At 36.7% G+C, this 15,217-nt stretch overlaps 1 protein-coding gene across 3 annotated transcripts in view; it reads right to left on the reverse strand.

Annotated features, from left to right (window-relative positions):
* USO1 (USO1 vesicle transport factor) overlaps nucleotides 1–15,217 on the reverse strand; it is a 137,715-nt gene that overhangs the window by 4,471 nt on the left and 118,027 nt on the right. For all 3 annotated transcript variants that reach the window (XM_058296814.1, XM_058296809.2, XM_058296820.1), the window contains one exon: nucleotides 13,575–13,673. In XM_058296814.1, coding sequence (XP_058152797.1) covers nucleotides 13,575–13,673 — 99 coding nt within the window. The remainder of the gene's footprint in view (nucleotides 1–13,574; nucleotides 13,674–15,217) is intronic.

Here is a 15,217-nt window from a genome sequence, read left to right on the forward strand (position 1 = left end):
GCTGTCATAGTTAGACAAAGACAGGTGAGCCAAATAGTACTTCTTAAGTGCTATAGGAGGTACTTCTAAGTAACAGTTTTTCAACCTTTCCTCACCTTTTTTCTACATGGTTTTTGGAACCACGTCTGAACTAATCTTTAACATCAGTGCAAGGAGCTCACCTATAATTCCATAAATGGCAGAATGAATTACAGGACCAAAGTTAACTATGAGTTGAACATGTGCTCCAAATCTAGCAATGAAAAATGAAACTCTCACATGTTGCCTACACTCGAAATGGATTAGAAAATGTTTACAATGAGACACAGACACACCAATGTTAGTATAATAAAAAAATGATAGGTTAATGCAATAAAATTATGTTGGAGTGGGAGAAATGAAGATGATTATGGGTGAGTATCTTGATACTGCTTTCTTTAACTAGGCATTTAATGTGGTTCTGAGCTTTCTGACATAGGAAAGAAAGAAAAAGTCAATGTTATATAAATCTCATTATTTGGAAAAAAAAAAAAAGGAAGCAATTCATTTCATTAAGAATGAGTTTTTCCTGTTAAATAAATTATAAGGATTTATTCTATGAATCCTGAAGTAGAGGACAAGGTCTTCAAGAGTGGTTTATCTAAAATATAGAAAAGATCTTTACTAAACAATCAAAAATAAAAGAAAGTGATATTGAATTTTAATCCAATGAAGTCATTTCTATATGAAAATCAGTTAATGTGATATAAAGTATGCAGTCTATATTCCAATTTTTCATATGTCCCAATAATGTCCTTTTAAAAACAAATTAGAATAGTTGTAGGTTTACAGAAAAATACTGCAGAATATAATCCCATACAACCCCTCTACATACTCAGTTTTCCGTATTATTAACATTTTGCATTAGTTTAAATTAGAATTCACTGTATTGTACAATTTTATGGTGTTTTTTTTTTTAATCCTGGTAACATACACAAACTAAAGCATCCCATTTTAACCTCTTTTAAATATATAATTCAGTAGTGTTAATTACATTCACAATATTGTGGTACCATCACCACCATCCATTACCAAAGCATTTCCATCACCCCAAACAAATTCTGGACCCATTAAATATTAACTCTTCATTCCCTATACCCACTCGGGCCCCTGGCAACCTGTATTCTAGTTTATGACTCTAAAAAATTGCTTATTCTAATTATTTCATATCAGTGACACCATACAATATTTATCCTTCTATGTCTGGCTTATTTCTTTCAACATGAGATCTTTTGGCAATTGTAAATAATGCTGCTATGAACACTGGTAAGGAAACATCTGTTCAGTTCTCTGCTTTCAATTCTTTTGGATATACACTAGAAGTGGGATTGCAGAGTCACATGGTTCCTATTTCTCTACATCCTCCCCAATATTTGCTATTTTCCATTTTTTAAAAATAGTAACCATCCTAGTGAGTATGAAATGGTAGCTCATTTGTGATTTTGATTTGCAATTCCCTAATAGCCAATGATACTGAACATCTCCTCATGTGCTTACTGGCTGTTTTTATATTTTCTTTGGAGAAATGTTTATTCACGTGTTTTGCCCATTTGAAAAATTGGGTTCTTTTTATTGCTCAGTTGTAGGAGTTCTTTATATATTCTGGGTATTAAATCCTTATTGGACACATGGTTTCCAAATATTTTTTCCCAATCTGTAGGCTATATGACCTTCATTTTCTCCCACGTCTTCTTTCTTTTTATGGAAAATATTTTAGAAAATGACAGTTAAATAAGGGCACAAACAAAGAAACAGGGACATAACTGTGGAAAGCAAACATTAAAAACTAAAAATGTCACTGGCATCTTTAATTGGTTAAGAGCATAAAATGTAACAGGGAGAAGGTGTTTTAAACAAATTAAACCACTGTTTTTTTAAAAGGAGGTAGCAGTGATAAACCCTGGACCTCATATGTGAGAAGCAGGCGCTCAACCACTTAAGCTTCATCTGCTCCCCAAAAAGCTGTGTTTTTTCAAAAGTCTCCCCAAGTCAAATATGTACACACCCGCAAAATCTGTGTTTGAAGGAAAGCTGTCATAAACAAGAGGTTGTATCCTGAATTCCTAAGGGGAACAGCTGTTGAAACAGAATTAACACAATAAAGCCAGCAACAAATTTAACAAGTTTAAAAACTGGTTCTTTAAATGCTGCTTGGCACAAAGCTTTATTTTATAAAATATTGCTATGATAAAGAAAGAAGTTGGTATAGCTTTCCAGAAAAGCAAATCAAAACAATGCATTCAGTAGATCAAAAGGGCTACAGCTAGACATCAGAGCTACTACTCCTCATATTTGTGCCAGAAAAGCCTATTTATCCAGATTGGACTAAAATTTCAGGACAAAACAGGGGCGTTTTTAATGATTCTTACTTTACTTCACCCGTTTTAAGTTCTCTGTTTGTTTTTGCCCCCACCCTATAATTCAGCATGCTCTAGTAGAAAGACAGCTGTTTTTAGAATGGATTATTTTACTTTTCTTTCTGTGGTGAGACTGCCATGAAGCTGGTTATTTCAGGCTCATATGCATCCATGACCAGGGTCCCGCTGTGGTCAAAGAACTTAGCAGTGGACTTGTTGTGAATTTGGGCTGCTGCTTTGTTCTTCTACCAATAAAGGTCAGTTTCAGGATGAAAATGTCATCAAACCTTTTGAGACTGGAGGACAGTTGCCAAATAGCACCAGGAGCCATTCCTGTAGGGATTTTTTTCTATGGGCCAAGAGAAAAATGCTCTTCTCCTTTTGTGATGTATAAATGGTCAGGATCCCCATCATCATAAAATAGGATATAACTCACAAGGCCAGAATGGGCTTGGACTTTGGAAAGGGATGCACATAATCCCAAATCAAATCAATCACTATAGCAAAAAAATAAAGGATATTGTAAAAATATTGAGACATTGTCAATAAGACCAAAAGTTGGGAAGCAGACTTGGCCCAGTGGTTAGGGCGTCTGTCTACCACATGGGAGGTCCACAGTTCAAACCCCGGGTCTCCTTGACCCGTGTGGAGCTGGCCCACATGCAGTGCTGATGCACGCAAGGAGTGCCGTGCCAGACAGGGGTGTCCCCCGCATAGGGGAGCCCCACATGCAAGGAGTGCACCCTGTAAGGAGAGCCGCCCAGCGTGAAAGAAAGTGCAGCCTGCCCAAGAATGGTGCTGCACACACAGAGAGCTGACACAAGATGACACAACAAAAAGAAACACAGATTCCCGTGCTGCTGACAACAACAGAAGTGGGCAAATAAGAAGATGCAGCAAATAGACACAGAGAACAGACAACCGGGGCAAGGGGGGTGGGGGGAATAAACAAATAAATAATTAAAAAAAAAAAAAAGACCAAAATTTTCCACATACTTGTACTTTTCTAGAAGAACCTTTTAGGCAGAATCATCTAAAGAATTTTTCATATCTGACCCACCCCACTTGTCAATTTGCATAGGCTGATCATTAATTTTCCACTTATCCAACAAGCCACTACAGCTACTACCATATCTGCCATCACACTTCTCCTACCTTGTGCAGCCGCCATCTTGTCCACTTCTGCGTCTAAACTTTCTTGATAGTATCTTTGTTCATGAAAGTTTTTAATTTTTTTTTTCAGGGTTTTATTTTTTTTATTTTTTATTTTTAATATTTATTTATTATTATTTTTAATTACATTAAAAAAATATATGAGGTCCCATTCAACCCCACCGCCCCCTCCCCCCACTCCCCCCACAGCAACACTCTCTCCCATCATCGTGATACATCGAAAGTTTTTAATTTTGATGAAGTCCCATTTATCTATTTCTTTTCTTTTGTTGCTTGGCTTTTGTGTAAAGTCTAAGAAAAACCACTGCCTATCAAAATATCCTGAAGATGTTTCCTTATGGTTTCTTCTGAGTTTTATAGTTTTGGTTCTTATATTTAGGTCTTTGATCCAACTTGAGTTAATCCTTGTATGTGATTTGAGTTTAGGGTTCACCTTCTTTCTTTTGCATATATATGGCTACCCAATTTCCCAGCATCATTTGTTGGAAAAAAACTATTCTTTTCCAAACGAGTGGAACTGGCACCCTTGTAAAAACTCAATTGGCAAGAGATGTGAGTGTTTATGTCTGAACTCTCGGTTTGATTCCATTGGTCTGTATATGGAATCAGTTTTGATTCTATTTGGTCCATTGGTTCCTGTGTCTTTAACCACATTGTTTTGGTTTTGTAATAAGTTTTAAAATTGGGAATTGTGAACCCTCTAATTTTTTTTTTTAAAGATAGTTTTAGCCGTTCAAGACCCCTTACCCTTCCATATGAATCTGGTAATTAGCTTTTCCATTATTGCAAAACAAAACAAAAAAAGTGCTGTTAGACTTTTGATAGGGATTGTATTAATACTGTAAATTACTTTGAGTAGAAGAGACATCTTAACAAAAATTACTCTTACAGTCCATGAACATGGAATGCCCATTTATTTAAGTCTTATTTAATTTCTTTCAGTAATGTTTTGTAGCCCTACCATCAACACCTTACATTATAATAATGGAAGAATTAACACCAATCCTGCTCAGACACTTGCAAAAATGGGAACACTTCCTAACTCATTCTGTGAGGCCAGCATCACCCTAATACCAAAGCCAGAGGAAGATATAAAAAGGAAAGAAAATTAAAGATCGGGAAGCAGATGTGGCTCAAGCAGTTGGGCTCCCGTCTACCATATGGGAGGTCCAGGGTTCAATTACTGGGGCCTCCTGGTAAAGGCAAGCTGGCCTGCATGGTGAGGTGGCCCGAGTGGAGTGCTGGCCCATGTGGCAAGCTGGCCTGAGTAGAGAGCTGGTGCAGTAAGATGACACAACAAAAAGAGGCACAGAGAAGAGACAATAAGAGACGCAGCAGGGAGCTGAGGAGGCACAAGAGATTGAGCACCTCTCTCTCACTCTGGAAGGTCCCAGGATCGGTTACTGCTGCTGCCTAAAGAAAAGATGAGCAGACACAGAAGAAGGCACAGTGAATGGACACAGAGAATAGACAACGAGGCAGGGCAGTGGGGATAAATAAATAAATAAATAAATAAATAAATAAATCTTTAATTATAATGAGCCATGTAGTTACCTTTACCAGAATCTTTATTTCTTTATTCCTTTTTTATTTTTCCACTCTCCCCTGCTGTTTGCAGTCACTGTCTGCTCTCTGTGTTCATTTACTGTGTGTTTGTCTTCTCTTTAGGAGGCATAAGGAACTGAACCTGGTTACGAATTGCTCATCTGGGGATATTTAAATCTCACAACATTTTTGAAAGATAGTCTTACCTGATATAAAATTATTGGTTGGCCATTATTTTGTTTCAGCACTTTAAATATTTCATTCCACTGCCTCTTGTCTTCATTGTTTCTGAAGAAAAATTGGCACTTAATCTTCTTGTGGCTCCTTTGTACGTAACACAATGATTTTCTCTTGCAACTTTCAGAATTCCCTCTGTCTTGGGCATTCAACAGTTTGATTGTAATGTGTCTGGGTGTGGTTCTCTTTAAGTTTATCCAGTTGGGGTTTGCTGGGCTTCTTGGATGTATATATTCATGTCTTTCATTAAATTTGGGAAGTTTTCAGACTATTTGTTCGAATAGTCTCTCTAGCTCCTTTTCTTTTCTCTTTCTGGGATGCCCACAGTGCATTTATTGGTAGGCTTGATGGTTTTTCACAGGTCTTTCATGCTCTGTTCACTTCTCTGCATTGTTCTTTCTTTCTGTTTGTCAGCCTAAATGATTTCAATTGCCTTAACTTCAAGTTCACTGATGCTTTATTCTGCCAACTTCAATTTGCTGCTGAACCTTTCAACAGAATTTTAAATTTGTTACTGTGGACTTCATCTTTGTTTGGTTCCTTTTCATAATTTGCATCTTACTTTTGATAGTCTCTCTGTGTTCATCTATTATTTTCCAGATTTCCTTTAGGTCTTTGTCCAAGTTTTTCTTCAGCTCTATGAGCATATTTTGAACCATTTTTTAAAAAGCAGTTTTATACACACATCATACAATCCACCCAAAATGTACAATCAGTGGGTCTCAATATAATCACAGAGATGTGCTTTCATCACCATAATCAATTTAAACCATTTCATTGCTTCAAAGAGTAACTTCATCCCCTATTATCCCCATATTATTGACACTTAGAATTGGTATGGTAATTTTGTTAGGACTGATAGAAGAATAATAAAATATTACTGTTCACTATAGTCCATAGTTTGCATTAGGGATATTTCCCACCATATATCACTTTATGATTAACACCTTGTAATAGTGACATACATTTGTTCTAGTTCATGAAAGAATATTCTTATATTTGTACCATTAACCTCATATTCACTGTCCTGTGTTTTATCCTCTAGCTTTCCTTCTCATGACATACATGACCTTAGACTCTCAACTACAATTCACTGTTGTTAATTACACTCACAATGATGTGTTATAGTTGTGCCTATCCATTTCCAAACATTTGCAGTCAACATTATTAAAAATTCTGCACAAATTAAGCACCAGCTCTTCATTCCCTACCCTCCTTCTATATTCTAGATAGTAACTCCATGAGTTTGCTTATTATATTTAGTTCATATGAGTAAGATCGTAGATATTTATCCTTTTGTGTCTGGCTTGTTTTACTCAACATAATGTCCTCAAGGTTCATCCATATTGTTGCATGCATCAGGACTTCATTTCTTCTTATGGCTGAATAATATTCCACTGTATGTATATTTGACATTTGTTTGTTTATCCATTCACTGGTTGATGGACAGCTGATTTGTTTCCATCTTTTGACAATTGTGAATAATCCCACTATGAACACTGATATGCAGAAGTCTGTTTATGTCCCTCCTTTTTCTTATTTAGGGTATATACCTAGTAGCAGAATTGTTAGATCATATGGCAATTCTATACTTAGCTTCCTAAGAAACAGTCAAACTTGTCTTCCACAGTGGCTGTACTATTCTAAATTTCTGCCAACAATGAATAAGTGTTCCTATTTCTCTACATCAGGGATTCTTCACAAGGGGTCTGTGAGCTTGAATTGAAATTCAGAAAAACCTTATTCTTGTGGGGATGTGTTGGTGTGTGTTTATTAAATAATACACAGTATAATATAGACTTAGTAAGGGGTCTGTGGTTTTCACCTGACTGGAAAAGGGGCTCATAGAACAAAAAAAGGTTAAGAACCCCGGCTCTATATCCTCTCCAGCACTTGTAGAGAGGCTATTCTAGAAAGTGTGAAATGATATGTCATTGTGGTTTTGATTTGCATTTCCCTAACAGCTTAAGGATGTTGAGCACCTTTTCATGTGATTTTTAGTCATTTCTATTTCTTCTTTTGAAAAATGTCTATTCAAGGCATTTTTAAATTGGGTTGCTTGTCTTTTTATTACCAAGTTATGGGATTTCTTTATATATTCTGGATAGTAAACCCTCATGGGTTACGTGACTTCCAAATATCTTCTACCATTGAGTATGCTGCCTTTTCCCCTCTTGACAAACTCCTTTGAAACACAAAGTATTCAATACAGAGGTGGTCTCATTCATCTTTTTTTCTTTTATTGCTTGTGCTTTGGGTATACAAGTGAAGAAACCACCACCTATCACAAGATCTTGAAGATGCTTCCTGCATTTTCCTCTAAGAGTTTTATCATCCTGGCTTTTTACTTAGGTCTTTGATCCATTTTGAGTTAATTTTTGTATAAGGTGTGAGATAGGAGTCCTCTTTAATTCTTTTGGATATGGGTATCCAGTTCTCCCAGCACCATTAGCTGAAGAAACTGTTATATCCCAGTTGAGTGGACATGACAGCTTTGTAAAAAATCAACTGATCATTGATGTCTTTTTCTGTACTCAGTTCAACTCCTTTGATTAGTGTCTATCTTTATGCCAGAACCATGCTGTTTTGACCACCGTAGCTTTGTAATATGCTTTAAAGTCAGAAGCATGAGTCCTTCCACTTCATTCCTCCTTTTAAAGATGTTGGCTATTCTGGGTCCCTTACCCTTCCACATAAATTTGGTAATTGGCTTTTACATTTCTACAAAGTAGGCTGTTGGAATTTTGATTGAGTTGAATTTATAAATCAATTTGGGTAGAATTGACATCTTAATGATATTTATTCTTCCAATCCATGAACACAGAATATTGTTCCATTTACTTAGATCTTCCCTTATTTCTTTTACTTCTTCCTTTCCAGTTTATATGTCTTTTATTTCTTTTTCTTGTTTAATTGCTCTAGCTAGAAATTTAGCACAATATTGAATAACAGTGGTGACATGGGCATCCTTGTCCTGTTCCCAACCTTAGAGGGAAAGCTTTCAGTCTTTGATATTTGAGGATGATGTTAGCTGTGGGTTAATCATACATGCCCTTTATGTTGTTGAGGAAGGTTCTTTCTGTTTCTATCTTTTGAAAGGTTTTATTATGAAAGAATATTGAATTTTGTCAAATGTCTTTTTGTATCTACAAAGATGATCATGTGTTTTTTCCCCCTTCACTTTGTTAATGTAGTGCATTAAGTTAATTCATTTTCTTGTGTTGAATCACCCTTGCGTATCTGGGATAAAACTCACTTGATCATGGTATATACTTCTTTTAATATACTATTGGATTTGATTTGGAAGTATTTTGTGGAGGATTTTGCATCTATATTCATTACAGAGATTTGTCTGTAGTTTTCTTGTAGTATCCTTATCTGGCTCTGGTGTTAGGGTGATTTAGACCTCACAGAATGAATTATGTACTGCTGCCTCCATTTCAATTTGTTGGAAGAGTTTGAGTAGGAATATTTAAATTCTTCTTGGAATGACTGGTAGAAGTCACCTGTAAAGCCATCTGGTCTTGGGCTTTTCTTCGTTTGGAGGTTTAGGTGACTGAGTCAATCTCTTCATTTGTGATTTGTTTGTTGAGGTCATCTATTTCTTCTAGAGTCAGTGTAGATTATTTGCGTGTTTCTAGGAAAATGTTCATTTCATCTAAGTTGCCTAAAATTGTTGGCATACATGTTTTCATAGTATGCTCTTATGATCACTTTTTTTTTTTTACTTTGGGGTCAGTAATAATGTCCCCCTCTCACTCCTGATTTTATCTATTGCATCTTTTCTCTTTTTTCGTCTGTCTAGCTAGGGGCTTGTCAATTTTATTGATCTTGCCAAAGAAACAACTTTTGTCTTTTATTTTGAAGGACCAGAGACTGAACCCAGGACCCTGAACATGGGAAGCAGGTGCTCAACTCCCAACTTTTGGTTTTGTTGATTCTCTCCTTCTTTTCCCTCTCTCCTTCCCTTCTTCCCTCCCTGCCTTCCCCCTCCTCCCGAATTGTTTTTCCATTGTTTGCTTGCTGTTTTGTTTTTGGTTTTAGAAGGCACCTGGGATCAAACCTGGGCCTCCCATGTGGGAAGATGGTACTCAACCACTTGTGCCGCATCCACTCCCCTCTATTGTTTCTTATTCTCAATTCCATTGATTTCTGCTCTAATCCTTATTGTTTCATTCCTTTTGCTTGCTTTGGGATTAGTTTGCTGTTCTTTTTCTAGTTTCTCCAGGTGTGCAGTTAGGTCTTTGATTTTTGCTCTTTCTTCCTTTTTAATGTAAGTCTTATAAATTTCCCTCTGAGCACTACTTTTGCTGCATCCCGTAATTTGGATATGATATATTCTTGCTTTCATTTGTCGCAAGATATTTACTCATTTCTCTTGCAAGTTCTTCTTTGACTACTGATTGCTTTGTTTATTCTCCATATATTTTTGAATTTTCCAGTTCTTCATCTGTTATTGATTACAGCTTCATTCCATGTAATCAGAGAAAGTGCTTTGTATAATTTCAATCCTTTTAAACTTATTGTTTTGTGATCCTACATGCAGTATACCCTGGAGTGTTACTGCTTTCCTTCACCCCTCCTCCTAGCCCCTGTTATCTCCCTTTTCCAGCCGTTGCTATCCCTCCCGCCAGTCCCACCCACTTAGCCAACTCATAATCTGCCCCCTTCCTTAGTCACCGCTTACCTCATAGCTGCCTGCACGGCTCCGCCTATCCACTACCGCCCCGTAGTTAACCCGCCCCAGCTCCTACCCCTCCCTTAACCCGACCCTATATAATCAAGTGTATTTCCGCAATAAAGTGGACTAGCTCACTTTCACAGGCTGTCTCCGTGGTTTTTACCGCGCGTCCCCCACACCTGGAGAACCTAGGCCTACGCGTTGGCCTAGGGGCTCCCCGCCGAGCCGTGGAAGCCCGTCCGGTCCTATTGGGTTGCTAACTCAAAATAGCAGCCCACACTGGAGAATGACCCATGAGCACTTGAAAAGAATGTTATCTTGCTGTTTTGTGGTGCAATGTTCTGTGTATTACCTGTTAGGTCTAGTTCATATTTCATGTTATTCAAGTTCTCTGTTTCTTTATTTACCCTCTGCCTATTCTATCTAATGATGACAGTAGTGTACTGAAGTCTCCGGTTATTATTGTAGAGATGTCTATTTCTCCCTTCTGTTTTGCCAGTGTTTGCCTCAGGCATTTTGGGCCACCCTGGTAAGATGCATAAATATTTATGATTGTTATTTCTTATTGATGGATTGTTCCTTCAATTAATATATAATGTCCTTCTTTGTCTCATAACAGTTTTGCATTTAATATCAATTTTGTCTGACATTAGAATAGCTACCCCAGCTCTTTTTTCACTTCTGTTTTTACAGTCTTTATTTATATGCTTGGGTCTAAGATGAGTCTCTTGTAGATATGTTATAGCTGGATCATATAAATTTTTCAATCCATTCTGCCAACCCAAGTCTTTTCATTGGGGAGTTTAATCCATTAACATTCAATGTTATTTCTATAAAGACAGTATTTACTTCAAACATTTTATCCTTTGGCTTTTATATGTCATATCTTATTTTTGTCTTTTTTTTTTCACCCCTTTAGCTATCCTTACCGATGTATTCATTTCTACACTCTCCTGCAAGCTTCTCTCTCGTCATTTCTTTTTAGCTTACAGAACTCCCTTTAGTATTTCTTGTTCGACAGTTCTGTTATTAAAAGCTCTCTCAGTTTCTGTTTATCTGTGAATATTTTAAACTCTCCCTCATTTCTGAAGGATAGTTGTGCCAGATAAAGAATTCTTTTCTGGCAGTTTTTCTCTTTCAGTACCATAAATATCATACCATTGCCTTCTTGCCTCCATGATTTCTAGTGAGAACTCAGCTTTCTTAGTAGGAGATTAATTGCTTTTCTCTTGCTGCTTTCAAAATTATCTCTATCTTTAGCATTTGACATTCAGATTAGTATGTGTCTTGGGGTAGGTCTATTTGGATTTATTCTGTTGGAAGTACATTACATTCTTGGATATGCATATTTATGTGTTTCATAAGAGCTGGGAAATTTTTGGCAATCTTTTCTTCAAAATTTTTTCTTTCCCTTTTCCCTTCTCTTCTTCTTCTGGGACACCCATGATGTGTATGTTTGTGTGCTTTGTGCTATAATTCATTTTCCTGAGATCTGTTCAATTTTTTCCATTCTTTTCTCTGTTTTTACGTATGTTTGATTTCTGATGTCCTGTCTTCTAGCTCACTGATCCTTTCTTTGGCCTGTTCAAATATGCTGCTGTATGCCTCCAGCATATTTTAAATCTCATCTATTTTGCCTTTCATTCCTATAAGTTTTGTTTTTGTTCTTTGCATGTTTTCTTCTTTATTTTCACCCAGTGTCTTCTTAATATACTTTATCTCTTTAGCTATATTTCCCCTTCATCCCCTTTGTTTAGGAGATTTGTTTTAACCTTTGATTAGTTGCTTCAAATTCTTTATTTTTTTAAAGATTTATTTATTTATTTCTCTCCCCCTCACCCCCGTTGTCTGCTCTCTGTGTCTGTTTGCTGTGTCTTCTTTGTCCACTTCTGTTGTTGTGAGTGAGAATCTGTGTTTCTTTTTGTTGTGTCATCTTGTTGTGTCAGCTCTCCATGTGTGCGGCACCATTCCTGAGCAGGCTGCACTTTCTTTGGTACTGGGCAGCTCTCCTTACAGGGTGCACTTCTTGCGCGTGGGGCTCCACTACGTGGGGACACCCCTGCATGGCACGGCACTCCTTGCGTGCATCAGCACTGTGCGTGGGCCAGCTACACACGGTTCAAGGAGGCCCAGGGTTTGAACCGCGGACCTCCCATGTGGTAGATGGACACCCTAACCACTGGGCCAAGTCCGCTTCCCGAAAGATAAATATAATTGGAGGCTATAATATTTTATTTTCCATTCTAAAGAGTAGTCTTTACCCCATTTTGAAGATTACTCCCCAACTAATCTGGTGACATTGATCAGAGATTAGAAAGTTTAGACAGATAGAAAGTCAGCTTTTTTAAATTATCTTTTTTTAAAAAAGATATATAGATCACACAAAATGTTAACATAAAAAATATAAGAGGTTTTCATATACCCCCACTCCCCTCCCACTCCTCCCACATCAACAATCTCTTGTCAGTGTGGCACATTTATTGCATTTGATGAATACATTTTGGAACACTGCTACAAAGCATGGATTATAGTTCACATTGTAGTTTACACTCTCTCTCAGTCCATTCAGTGGGTTATGGTAGGATATATAATGTCCTGCATCTGTCCCTGCAATATCATTCAGGACAACCCCAAGTCCTGAAAATCAGCTTTCTTTTTAGATTATCCTTCTCAAATATCAACTGCCACAATATAGGCTTCCCTTGACCACTCATATCTAAAAGAGCCTTTCTCATCTTCACTGGTCATTGTATCTCATTGCTATACTTTATTGGATTCAAGGAAGTCTTGATCTGAAATTATAAATTTTTTTGTCCACCAATTTACTGTCTCCTCCTTGTTTGTCCCGTTTACTGTCATAGTCTCAGCATCTAGAACAGTAACTTGTACAGAGAAGGCACACATTATAAATTTGAACAAATAAATGAACAGAAAAACTTTCTTCAGGAGCTATATAAAATTAACTGTAGGTATTCACTGTCATTCAGTGAAGAGAGTGTCCTAGAAACCAGACTAATACTGAGAAAACTGGTCTTTTATTAAGGAAATTAAGGAGGCTGATTTTTTCTTGCTTCAAATATAATCAATTTCTATCAACAGAAGATATGAAGGAGTATATCCGAGTAGAACAAATTATTTCCCTAAAAATCTAAACTGCCTTTATTCTAGAGCTTAAAGTATTCATTTGATGCTCAGTTCTATCTCATGGTATGGAAGTAATAGATGAAATACTTTGGTCAATTAGGCCAACTAAGAAAGAATCTCTGTATAACTTCTTTCTGGCATCTCATTTTTAATATCATGAACTCTCAAGGGTTTCACCAGGATTATTTCACTGCAGAAGGAACCATTAAGTAACTGAATAAGCTGACCTGATAAGTCTTATTATAACCTGACTGCTGCTATGGGTAAAAAGCCTGGATTACTAGCACACTAACTGGTGAAAAATCTGAAGAGAAGATGCTATCTGGCAAATTTGCTTCTTTTTCATAGTGACTGAGAAATAATATTATACCAACAGTAGTGTTTATGACCTTTCAGAAGAAAAAAGAGAAATAACTTACAAGTGCTTCTGTTTTCTGTAACAGCTCCTGCTTTTCTATCTGTAGTTTGGTGATCTCCACGGATTGTGAGTTTAACTGAGACTTTAATGTTGCCAGTTCCTAAGAGACAAAAATGGCTGAGTTGCAACATTAAGTAGCATTAATTTCATCAAGAAAATGTCTATTTATAGGAAGAAATAAAAGATTTCTTTTCTTATTTACGTCTGCTCTCTCCCAATATTCCAAGTAAACAATAATAAAAATAAAAAGACAGGAAGAAAAAAAAAGGAAATAGAGAGAAAGAAAGAAACCCGGAAGGATAAAAAGAACAAGAGAATAGACAAGAGCAATAAAACTGGTGAATTTCAGAAAGCACATGACAGTGACAACTGACTCAGTAGACCTGCGAAAGTTGAAACCTAAGCTGACTGTTGAGATGGCCAACCTACTACCTGACTGATAATGCAAAACTCTCAGAGGCTTGGGAACTGACAATAACATATACCTTCAGAAATATGGATAAAGAATGTGGCTCTTACAGGAGGGTTCACTGAAAGTCTTTTAGAGATAAAGACCCCAGATCCATGTCCCAATCCCACGTACCAGGCAACTGTTTGTTTATCCTCTCTTGGCTGAAGGTTAGAGGCCATCAAGCATAGATGTAGTAAGTAATAGTTTTGTCACAAAAATGAGAGAATTTAAAGTTTATATTATTAATGCTGAAATTTCCCATCTTTCACCTCTCCAAAAAAGGACAGGAAAAGAAAAGCAATCAGCAGTGGTTCTCAACCAGGGGATGTCTCTCTCCTTCACCTCCTGGGGACATCTGGCAATATCTAGAGACATTTTTGATTGTCACAACTTGGGGAACTGGTTCTAGGTATCTCTTGGGTAGAGGTTAGAGACAGTACTAAGCAATTAATAATGCACAGGAGCACCCTCAACAAAGAATTTCTAGCCCAGAAAGTCAACTGTGATGAGGCTGAAAAACCCTGAATTATATTATACTACATAGATCAGCTATGCATATCATTTACATGGTCATAAAAAGACTTTAATGAGTTTTGTAGAACTACTTGATTCCTTTAAACTATGTGCAAGCATAACTGATAAAAACAAAGTAACATTTAATCATGATTACTATTTTGGGAAGATGGGAAGTATAAATATGTCCATGTGTCTATGTATGTATAATGGGGAGAGATGGTGAAAATGAAATGAATCCTCTCTTACATAGGAAAAGTCAGATAATGCTTGGAGATGCAGAGAAAAATATAAAAGTAATAGCAGTAATATTAAGGTATTACTCCTGGGAACTGATGTGTGGAAGCAGTCATTCAAAGAACTCTGTTTTCTTAAGTGTTATAGAACTATTTGATTCCTTTAAATTATGTGCAAGCATAACTGATAAAAATAAAAAAAGATTCTATTTTATTAATGACCACGCTCAGATAATTCACTGTATGATTGATATATATCATAAAAATAAATTGCCTACAGCAGATGTTCCTTAAGATAACTAGTTTTGTCATTTCTGTAAGTTTATAATCTACAGGAGAGAGAAAAATACATGCAAAATCACTTTGCTGGGTGCAAACTGATTAACAGCTGATATTAAGCTGTGTTAACATCTCTGAAAGATTATTGCAGGGTTGTCACTCAGT

This window comes from Dasypus novemcinctus, chromosome 1, assembly GCF_030445035.2.
Source record: "Dasypus novemcinctus isolate mDasNov1 chromosome 1, mDasNov1.1.hap2, whole genome shotgun sequence".
In the NCBI taxonomy this organism is placed as follows: Eukaryota; Metazoa; Chordata; class Mammalia; order Cingulata; family Dasypodidae; genus Dasypus; species Dasypus novemcinctus.